At 31.6% G+C, this 18,406-nt stretch overlaps 2 protein-coding genes across 2 annotated transcripts; both read left to right on the plus strand.

The window, feature by feature from the left end:
- The first annotated feature begins 2,264 nt into the window (after positions 1-2,264).
- Positions 2,265-3,267, plus strand: LOC130671196 (E3 SUMO-protein ligase KIAA1586-like). Its single transcript, XM_057474930.1, is given in 2 exon segments — positions 2,265-2,495; positions 2,498-3,267. Coding segments are annotated over 2 exon segments (834 nt in total). The 5' UTR covers positions 2,265-2,381; the 3' UTR covers positions 3,218-3,267.
- A 5,515-nt stretch (positions 3,268-8,782) lies between these two features.
- Positions 8,783-11,254, plus strand: LOC130671194 (tigger transposable element-derived protein 1-like). Its single transcript, XM_057474928.1, has 2 exons — positions 8,783-9,338; positions 9,510-11,254. Exon 2 carries the CDS (start codon positions 9,561-9,563, stop codon positions 10,626-10,628), a length of 1,068 nt encoding a protein of 355 aa, XP_057330911.1. The 5' UTR covers positions 8,783-9,338; positions 9,510-9,560; the 3' UTR covers positions 10,629-11,254.
- Positions 11,255-18,406: the final 7,152 nt, after the last annotated feature.

An 18,406-nucleotide genomic window follows, 5' to 3' on the forward strand; every position in this document is an offset into this window, starting at 1 on the left:
GGCTGTAACTCGGTCGCATATCAATATTTTTACAAATTTTTTTTTATTCTTTTGGTAAATCATATATCAACCATAAAAAAAATTGGTATCGTCCAAAAAAATTTTTTCGAATTTAAAATTTAAAAAAAGTAAAAATCACATTTTGTTAATTAAAAAATAGAAAAAATAATAAATAAATAAAATGACCTTATGGATAATTTTGTTTGAACAATTACCTAAACAATTACGGGTAATGACGGTTAAAAAAAATTTTTTTTTCATAAGAAAATGCATTTTAAAAATTATTGGAACTTATTAACAATTAAAAAAAATATATATTTTTTTTCGATACAACATAAATTCATCTCGCGAAATTCTGAATCGAATGGTATAAACTAATTTGGTTGATTTTTTAAAATTTTTTCGTTATAATTTTCAGTATGAGGACTTAAAAAAATTTCTTGCTACGGGACTTAGAAAAAAAATCGACTTCGGATATCTTCGGGAATTGCTAGAGAGAGAAAGTAGGCATAAGACGTAGTGTCGTTTTCTAACGGATAACGATTACTTTTTCTCTCTAGCAATTCCCGAAAATATCCGAAGTCAAATTTTTTCTAAGTCCCGTAGCAAGAAATTTTTTTAAGTCCTCATTTTTTAAGTCCTCATACTGAAAATTATAGAGAAAAAAATTTTAAAAATCGACCAAAATTAGTTTATACCATTCGATTCAGAATTTCGCGAGATGAATTTATGTTGTATCGAAAAAAAATATATATTTTTTTTTTAATTGTTGATAAATTCCCATAATTTTTAAAACGCATTTTCTTATGAAAAAAAAATTTTTTTTAACCGTCATTACCCGTAATTGTTTAGGTAATTGTTTAAACAAAATTATCCATAAGGTCATTTTATTTATTTATTATTTTTTCTATTTTTTAATTAACAAAATGTGATTTTTACTTTTTTTAAATTTTAAATTCGAAAAAATTTTTTTGGACGTTACCAATTTTTTTTATGGTTGATATATGATTTACCAAAAGAATAAAAAAAACAATTTGTAAAAATATTGATATGCGACCGAGTTAAAGCCTTTTGTTAACTTCTCAATAGTTTCTGAGATATTCAATTTTACATCTAATTTTTTTATAAAAAAAAAAAATTTGCACACATCGAATTTAAATCAACTTTTTGTTTTAAATTTTTTCTAGCATTTTGAAAACAAAATTTTTAAAATCGGTTGATAAAAGCGGATTTTTTGATCTTGCACCGTTTTTTCGTCCACATCGACTGGACTATATTTTTAAGATTTAATAACGAACAAAATGAACTGTGACCGATGTCTCTATGACGAATAGTTGCTGAGATAAAAATGATTAAATCGCGAAAAACGAGAAAGCGCGTCATTTTGCCCGCGCGTGGATAAACAAAAGGCTGTGATTCGGCAGCAAATTGAAATTATTGCAAATTTTTTTTTTATTCTGTAAGTAAATCATACATATACCATAAAAGAAATTGGTAACTCCCAAAAAAATTTTTTCAAATTGAAAATTAAAAAAAAATAAAAATCCCTTATTGTTAAACGAAATTTGAAAAAATTAAAAATAAATAAAATTACCAGATAGATAATTCATTCGAACAATTAACCAAAAAATTACGGGTAATGACACACGGAAAAAAAAATATTGCTCCTCGACCGATCTAAAGTATAGTAACTCGTAGATCGTTACCACAACAATACGTATGCTTATAGTAACAATACCGTATCGTTCCAGTAACTATCTATTAGATAGCTGTGAGCCCTGTACGACTTTCCGTAGTCGTCACCTCACCCGGCACCGCCTTACCTAACTAAACATCCGTTTTCGCGCCAACTTTAGAATATTGTATAATTGTTGAACTCGATAAAACACGTCAATTGCCGCCTCAACCATGAAAATCGGTCAATGCGTTCGTAAGATATCATGGGAGAAAGAAATGCTAAAAACGGTTTTTTTCGAAAACAGTGGGATACAAAAGTATTTTCGAGCTCGAAGAGCTGTTGTAATAATGTTTTATTTACAGATTGGATTTCCCCAGATCCTGCGAATGATACTAGATCAATTTGCAAATATTGTCGAGCGAATTTGAAAGCACACAGAAAGGACTTAGTAGCTCACGCTCCTACAGAGAAACATAAAAAAGCAGTGGAGACAGATAAGAGTGCGAAATCATGTCGACAACTTACATCTACATTTATACCGACTTGTCCTGAGAATACTAAAACTGCATAATTAAAACTAGCGGCTTTCATAGCGGAGCATACATCTGTACAAACTGTTAATCACTTAGCCGAAATTTTGCCAAAGTTAGATAGTGATTCAGGTACTTTGTCTAAATCAAGGCTCCATAAAACAAAGTGTACAATGGTTATAAAAAGTGTACTTAGCCCTTGCATGTTAGGAGATGTAATACGAGAAATAAGTGATTCCGCCTATTCTATCATTGTCGATGAGACGACAGATGTCTCGACTCTGAAAATTCTTTGTATGATGATACGTTTTTTTTTTCAATTTCACAAAAAAGATTAGTGATTACTTTCTATAGAATAATTAAATTAACTAACTGTGATGCTCAGAGCGTATGTGATGCAATAACAAATCAATTAAAGGATTATGGTCTGAATATTCAAAATTTGGTTGGAATAGGCATGGATGGTGCTAACGTAATGGTAGGTAAACATACATCTGTGGCTATCATTCTGAGAAAAGAATAACCAGATCTTATTGTTGTCAAGTGTGTTTCGCATTCTTTGCACTTATGTGCAGAGAAGGCAGCCGAAACACTGCCTAGACAATTAGAATTTCTGGTTCGAGAAATTCACAACTGGTTCGCTTACAGTTCTAAACGTATTGAAGAGTATAACGATTTGTATGAAACAATTAATAATAACCGTAACGTTGAGAAAGTGCAAGGGCTCAGTGGAACTCGTTGGTTGGCGAGATTTAATGCTGTAAATACAATACTTGACCAATGGACAGAGTTAGAACTTTTGTTTTCACTAGCTAAAACCCAGAACAAATGCTATATGGCTGATCAGTTACATGATATTATGAAAAGATTACCATTTAAGGCTTTTCTGATATTTTTGAGAAATGAACTCAAGACTATCACTCAGTTGAATCAGCTTCTTCAAAGTAATCAAGTGGAACCAGTGAAATTATTTGAAGATTTATTTTTACTGTACAAAAATTTACTTTAGAAGATCGTAGTACCAGCTCAACTGCAAAAAGTCGAGAACAATGAGCTCGTTAATTTTGACTTTCACTCACATTTGATGCACACTTTGTCAATATATTTTGGTTATGATTTCGAATCTCTAAGCCAACAAATTGATTCAAGAGATCTACCTGACATAAGAGAACGATGCAAAATCTTTTTAGTAGTTTTAGCTGAACAAATTCGAAATAGATTGCCTGAAAATTAATCAATTTTAAAGATGATAGCAACTCTTGATCCGAAAATTGCAACGTCTCAGGTGAAACCTGGTCTCCAAGATATTCTCAAAGAAATTTCAAGGACTCATATTTATGGTGAAAAGCAAGAAATTGAAAATGAATGGCGTCAATTAGAAAACAAATCTTGGAGCAATATGTCAAATACAGAAGTATTCTACGCAGAAGTTGGTGAGGATAATGATGCAGTAAGTAATAAAAGATTCAAAAATATCACTAAATTTGCGACTGCGTTACTTTGTCTGCCAAGATCCCAATATACACTAATGGAAAAAATTAAAGGATCAAAAAAAAATTCTAAATTTTTAGGCGATTTTCAACAGGCCCTAACTTTGAGAGAAATGGTCGTACAAGAAATAAAAAAAAAGGAAATTGTAGCTCCAAGTATCTACTTTTTGGATTAGAACTTTAAAATTTTTTAGCGTCCGCAGTTTTTGAGTAATCTTAGAAAAACCAGCGACAAAAGAATTTTCAAATTAAAAAAAATTTTTTTTTTTGGTCTCCGGGCGCGGAAAAAATTATTTTTGCTTAACCACTATGAGGATCGGATACTGTTATCTCCCTAAGAGTAAATTCAAAAACCCCTAAAACCCCCTAACTGACAATTTGAGAAATGTAGGTTCTTATTTAATATTAAAACGTTTAATTTAAAATTTTTTTTATTTTAGATACTTAAAAGTAGCGTAAAAAAACTTATTTATGGTTATTATTATAAAAATTACAATTATTTATAACCATTTAATAATAATAATCATAATATTAAGAATAATAATAATAATACACCAATGGAAAAAATTAAAGGATCAAAAAAAAATTCTAAATTTTTAGGCGATTTTCAACAGGCCCTAACTTTGAGAGAAATTGTCGTACAAGAAATAAAAAAAAAGCAAATTGTAGCTCTAAGTGTGTACTTTTTGGATTAGAACTTAAAAATTTTTTAGTGTCCGCAGTTTTTGAGTAATCTTAGAAAAACCAGCGACAAAAGAATTTTCAAATTAAAAAAAGTTTTTTTTTTTGGTCTCCGGGCGCGGAAAAAATTATTTTTGCTTAACCACTATGAGGATCGGATACTTTGATTATTCAGCTTTAATTTCTTTTTTTTACGGACCTTGATACGTCCACTTCTCGCTGAGATATCGGTCTTCAAATGGAAAAGGATCCTTTTGTCTTTGATTATCGGTATCTCAGAAACCAATGATCGCACAGAAAGTTAATGGTAGGTTCTAAAAACTTGGATAAATTCCCATCAACGATTATCCATTGCTTTTTCGAAAAAAAAAATTTTTCCTATCGTCACATGAATTTTAAAATGCAACAAAAAAAGGGCTTTTTGTGGTTTTTTGGAAAATCAAGCGCTGAAACGAAAATATTGTGGAAATCGATAATGTTGACCGTGCATTTTACAGTTCAATATGTCCACAAAAACCCTTCAAAGAGCCAGATTAATCCAACCAGCCGTTTTTTTGTTTCACGCGATCAAATTTTTGAAAAAATTAAAGGATCACGTTTTTTGCTCTGAAAAGCTCATAATCTTTAACAAGATGAAAACAAACATTTTTTCGGAGCTTTGTCCAATATTGTATTGCAGACAGTGCTTAAATTTCCAAAAAAGAAAAAACTATTTTTTCGAAACAAAAATTTCAAAAAACATAATTTTTTTTGAATTCAATGACTAAGAGATCAGTTAAATCACGGAATGCAGCGACGTAAACGTGTGAAAAATTATCGGGTGTCGGTTTTGTAAATTTCCTAAAGATATTCCAAAAACAAATTTTTTTGAAAAAATTTTTTTTTTGAAATTTTTGTTTCGAAAAAAAAGATTTATCTTTTTTGGAAATTTAAGCACTGTCTGCAATAAAATTGTGGACAAACCTCCGAAAAAACGTTTGTTTTCATCTTGTTAAAGATTATGAGCTTTCCAGAGTAAAAAACGTGATCGTTTAATTTTTTTTTAAATTCGATTGCGTGAAACAAAAAAACGGCTGGTTGGATTAATCTGGCACTTTGCAGGGTTTTTGTGGACATATTGAACTGTATAATGCGCAGTCAACATTATCGATTTCCACAATATTTTCGTTTCAGCGCTTAATTTTCCAAAAAACCACAAAAAGCCCTTTTTTTGTGGCATTTTTAAATTCATGTGACGATAGGAAAAAATTTTTTTTTCAAAAAAGCAATGGCTAATTGGTGAAGGGAATTTATTCGAGTTTTTAAAACCGACCATTAACTTTCCGTGCGATCATTGGTTTCTGAGATACCGATAATCAAAGACAAAAGGATCCTTTTCCATTTGAAGACCGATATCTCAGCGAGAAGTGGACGTATCAAGGTCCGTAAAAAAAAGAAATTAAAGCTGAATAATCAAAGTATCCGATCCTCATAGTGGTTAAGCAAAAATAATTTTTTCCGCGCCCGGAGACCAAAAAAAAAAATTTTTTTAATTTGAAAATTCTTTTGTCGCTGGTTTTTCTAAGATTACTCAAAAACTGCGGACGCTAAAAAATTTTAAAGTTCTAATCCAAAAAGTAGATACTTGGAGCTACAATTTCCTTTTTTTTATTTCTTGTACGACCATTTCTCTCAAAGTTAGGGCCTGTTGAAAATCGCCTAAAAATTTAGAATTTTTTTTTGATCCTTTAATTTTTTCCATTAGTGTATCATTATTATTATACTTAATATTATGATTATTATTATTAAATGGTTATAAATAATTGTAATTTTTATAATAATAACCATAAATAAGTTTTTTTACGCTACTTTTAAGTATCTAAAATAAAAAAAATTTTAAATTAAACGTTTTAATATTAAATAAGAACCTACATTTCTCAAATTGTCAGTTAGGGGGTTTTAGGGGTTTTTGAATTTACTCTTAGGGAGATAACATTTCAAGTGTTGGCGACACTAGCCAGGGTTAACTTATTGTCGCGTCTAAGTATTATTACATACGAATACCAGATTAAAACAGATTAGGCAGAAAGAAAAAAAATAACAAGTATACACGTCTCTTTCTAAACAAAGACACAACTAAAAGTTGTTGACAAGTTAATTTATCACGCAATGAAATAAAACATATCAAGTAAATGAAATATATTTTAATATCGAGTATTAAAACGCCCGAGGATATATAACTTGACATATCCCTCGCGGACTCGGGATTACTCCGAAATCATGGTGAAATTTCGGTGAAATCATAGTGGAAAGATAGTGAACCCATAGTGAAATGACAGTGAAATCACTGTAACTTTGTGCCATTTGCTTACTGTGTGATAATTATCATCCGATGGTAATTTTATGATGATTTCACCATCGATTCATAGTAGAATCACAATAGCATAACAGTCAATTTACAGTAGTATAGCTGTAAGTTGACAGTAGTATTACTGTGTATTTACAGTGATTTCACTATCAGTTTATGCTGGATCTGCAGTGCTTCAGTCATGCTTTCTCAGTAATAATACCGTGATCATACAGTGATTTCACAGCAGTCTTACTATAGATTCTTCGTGAAATCACAATAATATCGCTGTGAATTGACAGTAATATTACTGTGATTTCTTAATCATTTAATCCTGGATCTGCTTAGTTTTCATCGAGATTTAGGGGCAATATTGAGATCCTATATTTATTGATTCAAAGATAATAATAATAAAATTAATAATAATATTATAATAACAACAATAATCCTAATCTTGGTTTTTCAATAAATAATTTTTCTTGTTTAAAAAAATTATTCAGTATCCCTTTGTACGTCTTCATGTAATTCCTCTGGAGGATTGACTGCTATTTTTTTACCCTCGGTAAAGAAGGAATTTTATTTTTTTTTAATGCATGATGGGACTCGAACTGCCGACCTTTCGATTGAGAGTAGCTTAAGTCATGTACTTTAGCTCGCTCGGCCACCACACGCATTTGGAACTAAATACTTAATCTGTTACTTCATGTTATTCAATACTATATATACTCAAGATTAAGCTATAAGAAAAATTATTTTATTAAATACTATAAAATTAAAAGAATTCGATATTTATCAAAAAAAATTTTTGCCTTCATTTGTAAATCATCAAGTTTTCTTAATTTAAGAATATTTTATTTTAAATTATGATAAATAATAAATATTTACTATTGAAATATTAATCTAAATGATGTTCTCTTTATTTTTTGCAGTAGTTTAAATTCAATTTATACAGTTTTAAAAAAAAAGTTATTCAATTTTTTTATTTATTTATTTTTTTTCATAATTCTGAAGAATTGAACCGTCTTAAGCTTTTATAAAATTAACTAAATTAGATAATTACAGATAAAGTTTCGCTCGGAAATTCCTAAAATAGCTAAATTTATAATAAATAAAATACATATGTGCCCAAATATTTGCTAAACTTACAAATAATTATAGGAGCATTTATGAAATAATTGATATTATTTTTTTTTTAATTCCATTTCTATCGATTAATGACATTAAAAATTCAAATTTTGATTTTGAAATTGGATTAATGATAGATGTACCGTATCAGATCACTATCAAAGTAGAGTGAAATCATGGAGAAAACACTAATAATTTGCTGTGAAAATATCATAGAGTCACAGTGCTAATACTACTAGGTTGTCATGGGATCACGGTAAATTCATGGTTAAACCACTATGAACTGACTGTGAAACTATTGTAAAGTCACAGAGTTAACACTATCAGATTACTATGGAATCACAGTGAATTCGTAGTGAAATCACGATAAACTGACTGTGAACCCATGATAAAGCCTCAGTGTTACCATTGTTGGGTTATCATAAATCGATAGCTGATCGACAGTAAAATTATCATGAAAGTATGGTAATTTAATTCTAAACCTACAAAAGAATCAAAAGTGAAATCACTATGGAACTACCATAAAATTACTATATAACCAGAGTGACGAAATGGCACAAAACGACTGTGAATTCACTATGAAATTACCATCAATACACAGTAAACTTACGGTAAAATTGATTTCACTGTGATTTCACAGTAACCCAGAATCCGCGAGGGATATTCGGTAAAATTTGATAGCAGGTTAACCACGTGCTAGAATTACAAGCAGGTATTGACTTAAATATATTTTATATCATTAAATAGATAAAATAAAATAAGTCATAAATTCAAAATGAAATAAAATAAATTGAGTTTTAAAATTTTGAAAATATATAGAATATTATATTGGAAAAAATAAAAATTTTTGTTAATCCATAAAACGTGACCGCGAATAATAACACATAAGGTAAAAGTCCATATTATGAGACATTGTCCCTATTTATGATACATAACGTAAATATACTAATTTATAAAAATAATACGGAATTACACTTTTAAAAAATTTTATAAGTATATTTTTTCATCAATTTTGAAAGCAATTTACAAGTCTTACTGTTGATTCTTTCCCAGTAATAATAAAAAAAAAATTATAATAGTACATGGTTTGATATCTGCACTTGAAACAATGACTATAAAGAGTTAAACTGCAATGACCAAGCAATTTTTCAGTCGGGTTAAAATAATTGTTTGTTATATTTATATACATAATTTATGTGTTGATTGAAAGCTAATGAGTCTTAGATTTCATTTCTATACGCATTTATGCTTTTTTATGATAATAATATTTTATATTTGAGTGTCTCATAATACCTACACTTACAATCTTGAATGTACCGGTGTATGAGACACTTTAGTCAGTGTATCTTGTAATACGAACATGTGCGTTTTTGTTTGTCCCGATTAGATGAGACAACGTACATTTATAAAGTTTTATATTATTAATGAGTGATATTAATTGTTAAAATATAACATTTAGATTGTATAGAGGATTGGCTTTTATTACATTATTAAATATTTTCATATAAGTAAGTATTTTAAGTTAAATAATGTAAAATTATAAATCTAACCTAAAATTGTGGAATTAAGTATTGACTTTATTGACTTTACGAGAAAATTTATTTATTTTTTCAATTAAATATTTTAATTTAATTTATAATATTTAACTGTATATTTTATTAATTTGTTGAATGTTTCAGATTGTATACCACCAGTAAATAACAAATAAATTAAAATAATAATCTGAGGTAATGGGAAATAAACAGAGATCCAAGAGGATAAAAAAAAATCACTCAAAATCAAACAAACCAAAAGTGTTGTGCGCAAATTCCGATAAAAAACCTATGAAAACAAAGCTTAAAAGAAATAAATATGATTCATCAAATATTGAAAAAGCTTTACAAGCAATAAAAGATACAGGATTATCTATACGAAAGGCAGCTGCTGCTTATGGAGTACCTGTAGCCACACTAACTAGAAAAAAAAATGTTGGTCCTGAGAAAGCAAAAAATAAAACAGGTCCAGATACAGTTTTATCACCGAAAGAAGAGGATAATATTGTTCAGTGGGTGCTGTACAGAGCATCAATGGGAGCTCCTGTGTCTAAAACTAAACTATTAGATTGTGTGCAAAGATATGTTCAAACTATGAAAATCAAAACTCCGTTTACGGATAACCGTCCCAGTCGACACTGGTATGAAGGTTTCCGAAAACGTCATCCTGAGTTATCCATTAGGAAACCCCAACATTTGAGCACAAGTAGGGCAGCTGTTAATCGCGAAGAATTGCAAGAGTGGTTCAAGGATTCTGGGAAATATTTAGAAAGTAAAAATTTATTAAATATTCCTGCCTCTAGAATTTTTAACTGCGATGAAAGTATTATACTTCTGTGTCCTGACGCCGAAAGTGTATTAGCTGAAAAAGGATCTCGTGCAGTTTATAAAATAGTTGATGGTGGCAAAGAAGCATTGACTGTTTTATTCACGTACAGAACAGATGGAACTCGTGCTCCTCCAATGCTTATGTGCTCTTATAAGAAAAGTATACCTAAGAAAATAGTGGAAAATACTCCAACAGGATGGGGTCTTGGAGTATCGGACAGTGGCTGGATGACAACGGAGACCTTCTATGAATATATTACCAACGTGTTTTATCCTTGGTTACTTGAAGAAAAAACCGAATTTCCAGTTATTTTATACATGGATAATCATTCTTCACATCTAAATTCACCCTTGGTTACTTTTTGTAGAGAAAAACAAATAGAATTGGTAATGTTACCTCCCAATTCCACCCATATTATGCAGCCATTGGATATTTAATTTTTCCATCCATTTAAAGAGACATGGAAAAAATGTGTACCCAAATGGAAAAATGAACATGGTGTTGGACAAATTAAAAAAGAAGATTTTCCTCAAGTTCTTAAGTTCACGTTGGACAGTATGAAGAATGAAAAAAGTGCAGTCGTTAGTGGATTCAGAGGAGCTGGACTTTATCTATTTAACTCTAATGCAGTAGACTATGATATTTTACAGAAGACTAAAAAATCCGAAAAAACTGTTGATCGGCTGGATAACAATAGTGCAGATGAAAATGGAGAAAATCAACTGTTTTTGTTAAGTTTTGAAAAAAATTTACCGGAAGATATGCTCTCTGAATTTAAAGAAGCTGCAAAGTGTGGATCATGGAGCGGAGATCTAGAGAAGAAAGCATTATTCGATTACTGGTTCAAAATTTCTAACACTTCCACGGGTATTTAAAATAACAATTACGTCATTTTAATTTACAATCATTGACCTAATTACAATTCATATTAACAATTTTTTTTTTCGAATTTTTTTATAAATTTTTTATATACAATTTTTTTTTTATAATTTTTTTATATACAATTTTTTTTATGAATTTTTTATATACAATTTTTCATTACGATTTTTACAGTTCACTATATACGAAATGTAATTTTTAAACAATATAATTTTTTACATTAATTAATTATAATTTATACTATTCATCATTTTTTTCAGTTAATTCGTTTAATTGATTCGGTATATTTTTTTTTATTACATACTTACACATTTTTATAAATAGGTGTTACTACAAAACAGAACCCAGTAATCAAGAGTATTGAAATTTATAATGATCACCATAATCAACACAATTTAAATAATGACTTAAACACTAATCAACCTTATTTATCAAATGATATTGTTTCAAACACTAATTCTTCTACTGATTTTCTCTATACGATTGATCAAGAACTACCTAATTTGAATATTGAAACAATTAATTTGTTAAATAATAACAAACTATTGTAATCTATCATTATTGAGGACAATGATTCTAGTGTGATTAACTCTGAAGAAACTAGTATTACTGATGATGGAAAAATTTTAGAGTTTATATTAAAATCTGGTCAAGTTAATAATGAAGAAGTTAAAGAACTACAAAAACAAATCAAAGAAGAAAAATAAATTTATTTATATAATATGTGTTGATTAGTCGTTTAATTTCGGAAAAATCTATTATTTGTTGTTTAAAGTCTGAAATATTTTCTTATTTTATAATTATAATGATCTCAAATTAATAAATACATAAAATATATTAGATCTTTTTTATTTCTTAAGTGTCTCAAAAATAGGGACCTGTATCATGAGACACTGGGGACATGTGTCTTTAAACTGTCTCATAAATAGGGTCATAGAGGTGCCTCCAAAAAAAGCTTATTTTTATTAATTTTTAATTTAAAATGTATTATAAACAAGGAATATTGGCTAAATAATCATAAAATTAACAGATAACACAATAAATATTGGGTTTTTCATTCAAATATATTTTATATTAACAAGAATGTTCGACCTACGTCGAAAAGTGTCTCATAATGGGGACTTTTACCTTATATATTGAAAGTTAACAGGTGATACAAGCAACAAGGACGGTAGATTTTGGTCAGAGTGTACTCAATAGCTCAAGTATTGGACATCATTTTTATTATAAATTAGTTTTATATTTTTTCCATATTTGGTGGTGGGTTTTTATTTTTTTAGATTTATTTTTCGGTTTATTCTGTCTCGTAGACAAAAATAATAAACAAAATGGTCAAGACAAGGTAAAATGTAAGAGGCTTGGCAGGAAAGTTGCAGACGATGAACGAGACCATCGCAAAATTAAAAGAAGAGGTGGAAAATAATAAAAGCCAAAAATCAGACCAGAGAGATGCTCAAATTGACAGACAATCAAACCAGAAAAATAACATGACACCCAATCAATTAACAAACCAGGGAAATAATCAAGGAGCAATCAAGAAGACGTTTCCAGTAATAACAGAAAAGAAATCTGTACAGAAACCGTATAAAATCATAAGACAAGACCAATGGCGACCAGCTGAAAATTACGATTTCATACACTAATTGGAAGAAAATGAAGATATGATAATACATGACCATCCTCAAGATAGTGACAGCGGTTCAATAAGGGATGAGAATATAACATTCCTCACAAAGGAAGAAAAAATGTGGAGACTTGATAAATTGAAGAGGCAAATATTCCTAGAAAATATGCAACGAGCTGTGGATTTGCAAGCAAGAGAGGCAGAATGGACCAAGTCAACAGCAAACCTGGTCCGATGAATAAAGAATAAAATCCAGAACGAAAAAGATGTAACAACACGCACCGAAATGATCGAGTCACTGCCACAAATAACAAACAAGTACCAGATAAGTTCTTTGGAAAGAAAACTGGGTATAAGAAAAGGAGACAACGGACACTGGCAGAGTTCAATAGTAAATTACATCGCCAGAGGAGTACAGCTATGGGATGACACGGTGAAATTGAATGGAATACAAAACTTAACAAAGATATTTCAAAAACACCAGAATGATATGAGGTCACGCGTGCAAGAGAACGTGCGAACAAATAATTATGACACACACGCGAGACACCAGCAAACACAATAGTCGTACTACAGACCGGAATATCAAAGTCAATATCAAAATTACCCAGTGTGCCCAAATTCAGCAACCATGTCTCAAAGTTATAGAGATAATTCGATGAGAAAAACAGCGGAAAAAATTAATCTGATGGAAACTTTAATCAGGTTGAAAGGATTAAAATTTACAAAATCCTCACAGCCAAAACAATGGATCAGAAAACTACCAGAGGTCTGTATGGAACAAAAACGTGATTTTGAGGACAGACTAGAACTACTAGAAATTGCTATAAGCGAAGAAGAAGAATGTCCATAAATCACACAAAACTGTGATTTATGGACAAGCTGGGATGAAGTAGAAAGATCATTCAGGATAACGTTTTTCAAGACAATGAAAAATGCTGATGTACTACAAGAACTATTCACCACATATCAGAAAAAAAATGAAGATACCCAAGAATTCATCAGAAATATGAGAGCCAGATTTAAAGAATTGGACAAACCATTAGGCCTAGAAGGAGAACTAGACATATTAATACCAAAATTAACGGCAGAAATGCAAAATGAATTAAACAAAATGCCGCAAATTATGTCATATAAACAGCTGGCAGAAGCAATAGCAATTGCAGAAAGAAGGTTAGCAGATAAAAAAAGGGCCAGAGATATTTCCAGGACGACAATAAGAAGACTACAAAACACAAGAGATTCAGTGTCACAGACGGAGACAGATTCACAATCTGATGAGGAACGAAGAACAGTACAACGCCTTCTGAGAAAGAAAAGACATCAAAGAAGACCCGAAAGAAAAGAAATCACTGAACAAAAGAAACAAGTCGACAAAAATGACGAGAAAAAAGTTAACGTTGTTCTGATAATAAGAATAAAATTAAATACAGAGACAGATCTCAATCAAGGGATCGTAGTAGAAGGTCTGGATCAAATACATCAAGATCATCAACAAGATCAGTAGGAGGCACCTACATTTGCCTGAACTGAGGAGAGAAGGGAGGATATCGGCCCAGAGACTGTAGAAACAGAGACTAGAGAGAGTGATCATCTGCGTCAACTGTTTGAAAATAGGAGAAACAGTGAAAACATGCAACTGCATAAAAAACTAGCAGTGCGAGTGCAACAGGATCAGGGGGTTGCACTCGGCGCACTTGTAAACCCCGACGTACCAGTTTGGAGGGGAGCCCACTCATGCAGCCACTACGACTCAAGCAGCGTAGAGGAGGATACAGACGGCTATCAGTTATCAAGCAAGTCGGATGTAAGTGACGGCTGTAAGTTTAATTATAATATTTATAACCAGTTAACCAGTGTCAGCATGGGAAACTGTCTGGCAAACTGCTGCGGCGCGGATTACCTCGTGCCAACATCGGTTAGAGAACAGAAATTACCGGTGAACAGTTAAGAAACAAACGAACGACGCAGTATTATCGTACCTGAAGGGGCGAGACTAGGCATAAGCTACAGATAAATGTAAGTAAGCATATTATTTGTTGCGTAAAAATCAATCAAATAAATTGTACGGCATTGTTCGACTCAGGTGCTAGTAGAAATTTTATGACACTACAGGTCGCAGATAAAATACAGGGCAATATTATTAAAACAAAAATCGATTCGACTAAAAATTCCTTTATATTAGCAGATAATTCAGCGATCCAGAGTCTAAGGAAAATATTCGTCACTTTTGAAATAGGCGGCATCGAGATAAATACATGGTTTGAAGTATTCGACAGAATGCCAGACAACATCATCTTCGGGATGAGATTCATGATGGACCATGGGATAGGGCTATGTGCAGATAAAATGATATGGACGTGGAAGTGCGACACTCAACAGAAGGTTTGCCATGTGATAACACCAGGTAATCATATCTGTACAATTTATTTAAAACCAGACGAATCGGAACAACTAACCAGATTTTTAGACGCTGAATTTAAATTAATGGACCAAGCAGATCTGGGTACATTAAAAGAAGTCGAATATGAAATTGAATTAAATGATTATCTACCAATTCGCGTCAAGCCTTACAGAAGATCACCTAAAGTTACTGAGGCTCTACATAAAATTATTGAGCAACTGTTGGAACAGAACATCATCCAGCCCAGTACGAGTGAATGGAGTTTTCAACCAGTTATGGTTAAGAAAAAATTACTGCCAGGGCAAGACGCTGATGACATCAAGACATGGAGAATGTGCATCGACTATAGACCATTAAATAAAATCATGAAGATGGTCAATTATCCAATGAGAAGAATCGACACATCATTTGAAGTTATTGGAGAGGGTGCATATCGCAGTGTCATCGACTGCACAAATGCGTATTATCAAATTCAGATAAAACCATAGCACCGCAAATATACTGCGTTTGCCGTTGAAGAAATGGGATCGTTCGAGTCCGTACGAATGCCCTTTGGTTTATCAACAGCACCGGGAACATTCCAGAGAAATATGGATTTGATAATACAGAAAATGAAAGAAGTATTACGCCAGCTAAAATTACCACATTACCAAATTACCACACCAGCTAATAATTAGCACATTGGATCAACTATATCCATCAATATATGGATGTCTGGGTCATCGCAACACCAACTAAAAACCAACTTGAAATCCATCTACGAACCCTGGGGATATTATTCCAAGTCTTCAGAGAGGTAGGATTGTTAATTAAGGGAGAAAAATGCTGCTTTTGTGTTGCAGAGATGAAGTACCTAGGAGTCATTGTCAGGGGAAATGAATTATATCCAGATCCAAATAAGCTGAGCGCAATGAGAGACTACCCAGAACCAGTAAACAAGAAACAGCTAAGAAGGTTCTCGGGCATGGTAAATTGGTACCGAAGACACATGAAGATTGTCGCAAAAATTCAAAACCCGCTCACATCTATAACCAGTAAAAAATCCAGTTGGATTTGGGGACCTGAACAACAAGAAGCGTTCAGAAAGATGAAAGTTTTATTATGAAATGCACCAGCTCTGACAGTACCAGACTACAACTTACCATTTATACTGTATACGACTGTTGCCACGCCGGTGCTGAGACAGCGTTTGCTCACGCATGCGCGCGGGGTGAATGAGAGCACGTGTGTGCTAAAATTTTAATTTATGATTTAAAAATAATTATAATCAATATTTATTGTTATTACGGAAATATTTATTATTTGGCGTTATTCAGGGGACATTATATGTGGTCACATTATGCCCCAATCATTGTCTTTATTTTATTTAGTAAGAATTTCATATCCAGGTATTGAGGAGATGCGAAATATTGACCGCAGAGGAGGGGAAAAATCAATATTTTCTCCTGCGATATCGACGCTGATTACATGTGTTAAATAATTATTATTTAATTATATATATATTTTAAAATAATTGTTTTGGTATGAATAGATACTATATAGATGTATTTAATTTATTATGTATCATTCAGGTGGGGTAAAAATGTTTTTATAATTTATTTAATTGATTTAAAAAGGCCCAGAGCTAGATAACGATAATAATAATAATTAAGGGCGATTGTTGCGCCACGTGGGTGGCCAACAAGTGGCCGGCCCAAAAAGTATTTAGAAAGGTACGGATAATCCAAGTGAGCACACGCTGTCGTTATCTAAAAAGTCTAATTATTCGTTTTTGTTGTTGCTAATTAACAGTGGTTATTAGTATTGAAAATATCACAAAATTCATCGGGTGATCGGTTTCTGTGGGTTCTTTGTGTTTGGATTCGTTGGAGAAACCATATCGAGTAAGTACTCTTGTATTCTCCTGCTATGCATCGCTACTGATAACCTCCCCGGGAATTGTTGGTACTCGCGACGTAAAATTCAACCAATAATTTGGCTGATTTATATTTCGTTTCCCCTGAATGATACATAAACTCATGCAAAAAGGGTTAAATATAATAAAATAATCATATTTTGTTTGAAGCTTAATTTAAATATTAGAAATTGCGCGCTTACAGCAGTTTGCTGTACATGTACATATATAGATATATTGTCACGAGATATTCCCGGCTGGGAATCTAACCAGCGAGAATTCTCTGTACAATTTAATTATGGCTTACCTGCAGTTCCCGTTGGACGCCAGGTAATTTTTGGAGAGAATTACCAAACTCACGACGCGGAAATTTACTAGTATGGAGGGTTCAGGGAAAACGAGCTTCCTGGACGGCGGGAGGAGTTGGGTCTGGATATTTTACCGACTATTACCGGCAAAGCAATTATTTGATAAAAACAAGAGAAGTTTTATGGTAAAAAAAAACTTGTTAAACACTTTAATCAAAAAAAAAATACGCAGTTCTCAACAGTATAATTAATACATCGTTTCGCGTATTCACCTTAAAAATTACATACAAAAATCATACCACGCGGCACCCTGATCATACAACACGCATTCAAGTATAATTGCTGCTCAGAGATTCGATCAAACTTATATTTACTTCTTTGAATTAATTTGTCAAGTCGCGAAATTATTTTGCACGCAACCAACAACAACAAACCTCAAAAAAAATATGTAACCCATTATCTTGACTCATAGCAATTACAAAAAAAAATTACAATTCATAACTTGTTACGTAACTATTATGACCGTAAATTACCCAACGAGTCTCAAATATTTTGATATTTTGCGTAACTTTTTAAAAAAAATAATAAGTTTTAAAAGCTAATAATCACTACAAGTATTTTCAGTGACGATACTTATTTTACATCTAATAAACGCAGCAGTAGTCCATGATTCAAGCAAAAAAAAAATAATACCATAAACTAAGAATCGCGACTTAGTTTATTAAAAAAAATAATTAAATTCCCTACGGATTTATCCTAACAGGAATAAATAATATAATACTCGCGTCACGTACCCGCAGCGACGGCGAACACAAAAAAAAACCAACGTCCTTGGTTCGCGAACTCAAGTGAATACAACGAAAAAAAAAATAAAGTTACGGTAAATTAACGAGGTCAAGGCTACGCCAACTCGCTCTCCTTAATGGAAATACTTCGATAATGACCTATATTATTATCGACCATGGCATCCGATCCAGTTGTTCGAAGATGCACCAGAACATTGGAAACTCGTCGCAAAACCAGAAACGCACATGTCAATCATATGCAAAGCGCATGACGAGCTTCTGTCTGGACATATGGTGGCGTAACCAAAACATACCACCACG

The sequence above is a fragment of the Microplitis mediator genome, chromosome 7 (assembly GCF_029852145.1).
Source record: "Microplitis mediator isolate UGA2020A chromosome 7, iyMicMedi2.1, whole genome shotgun sequence".
NCBI classification, from domain to species: Eukaryota; Metazoa; Arthropoda; class Insecta; order Hymenoptera; family Braconidae; genus Microplitis; species Microplitis mediator.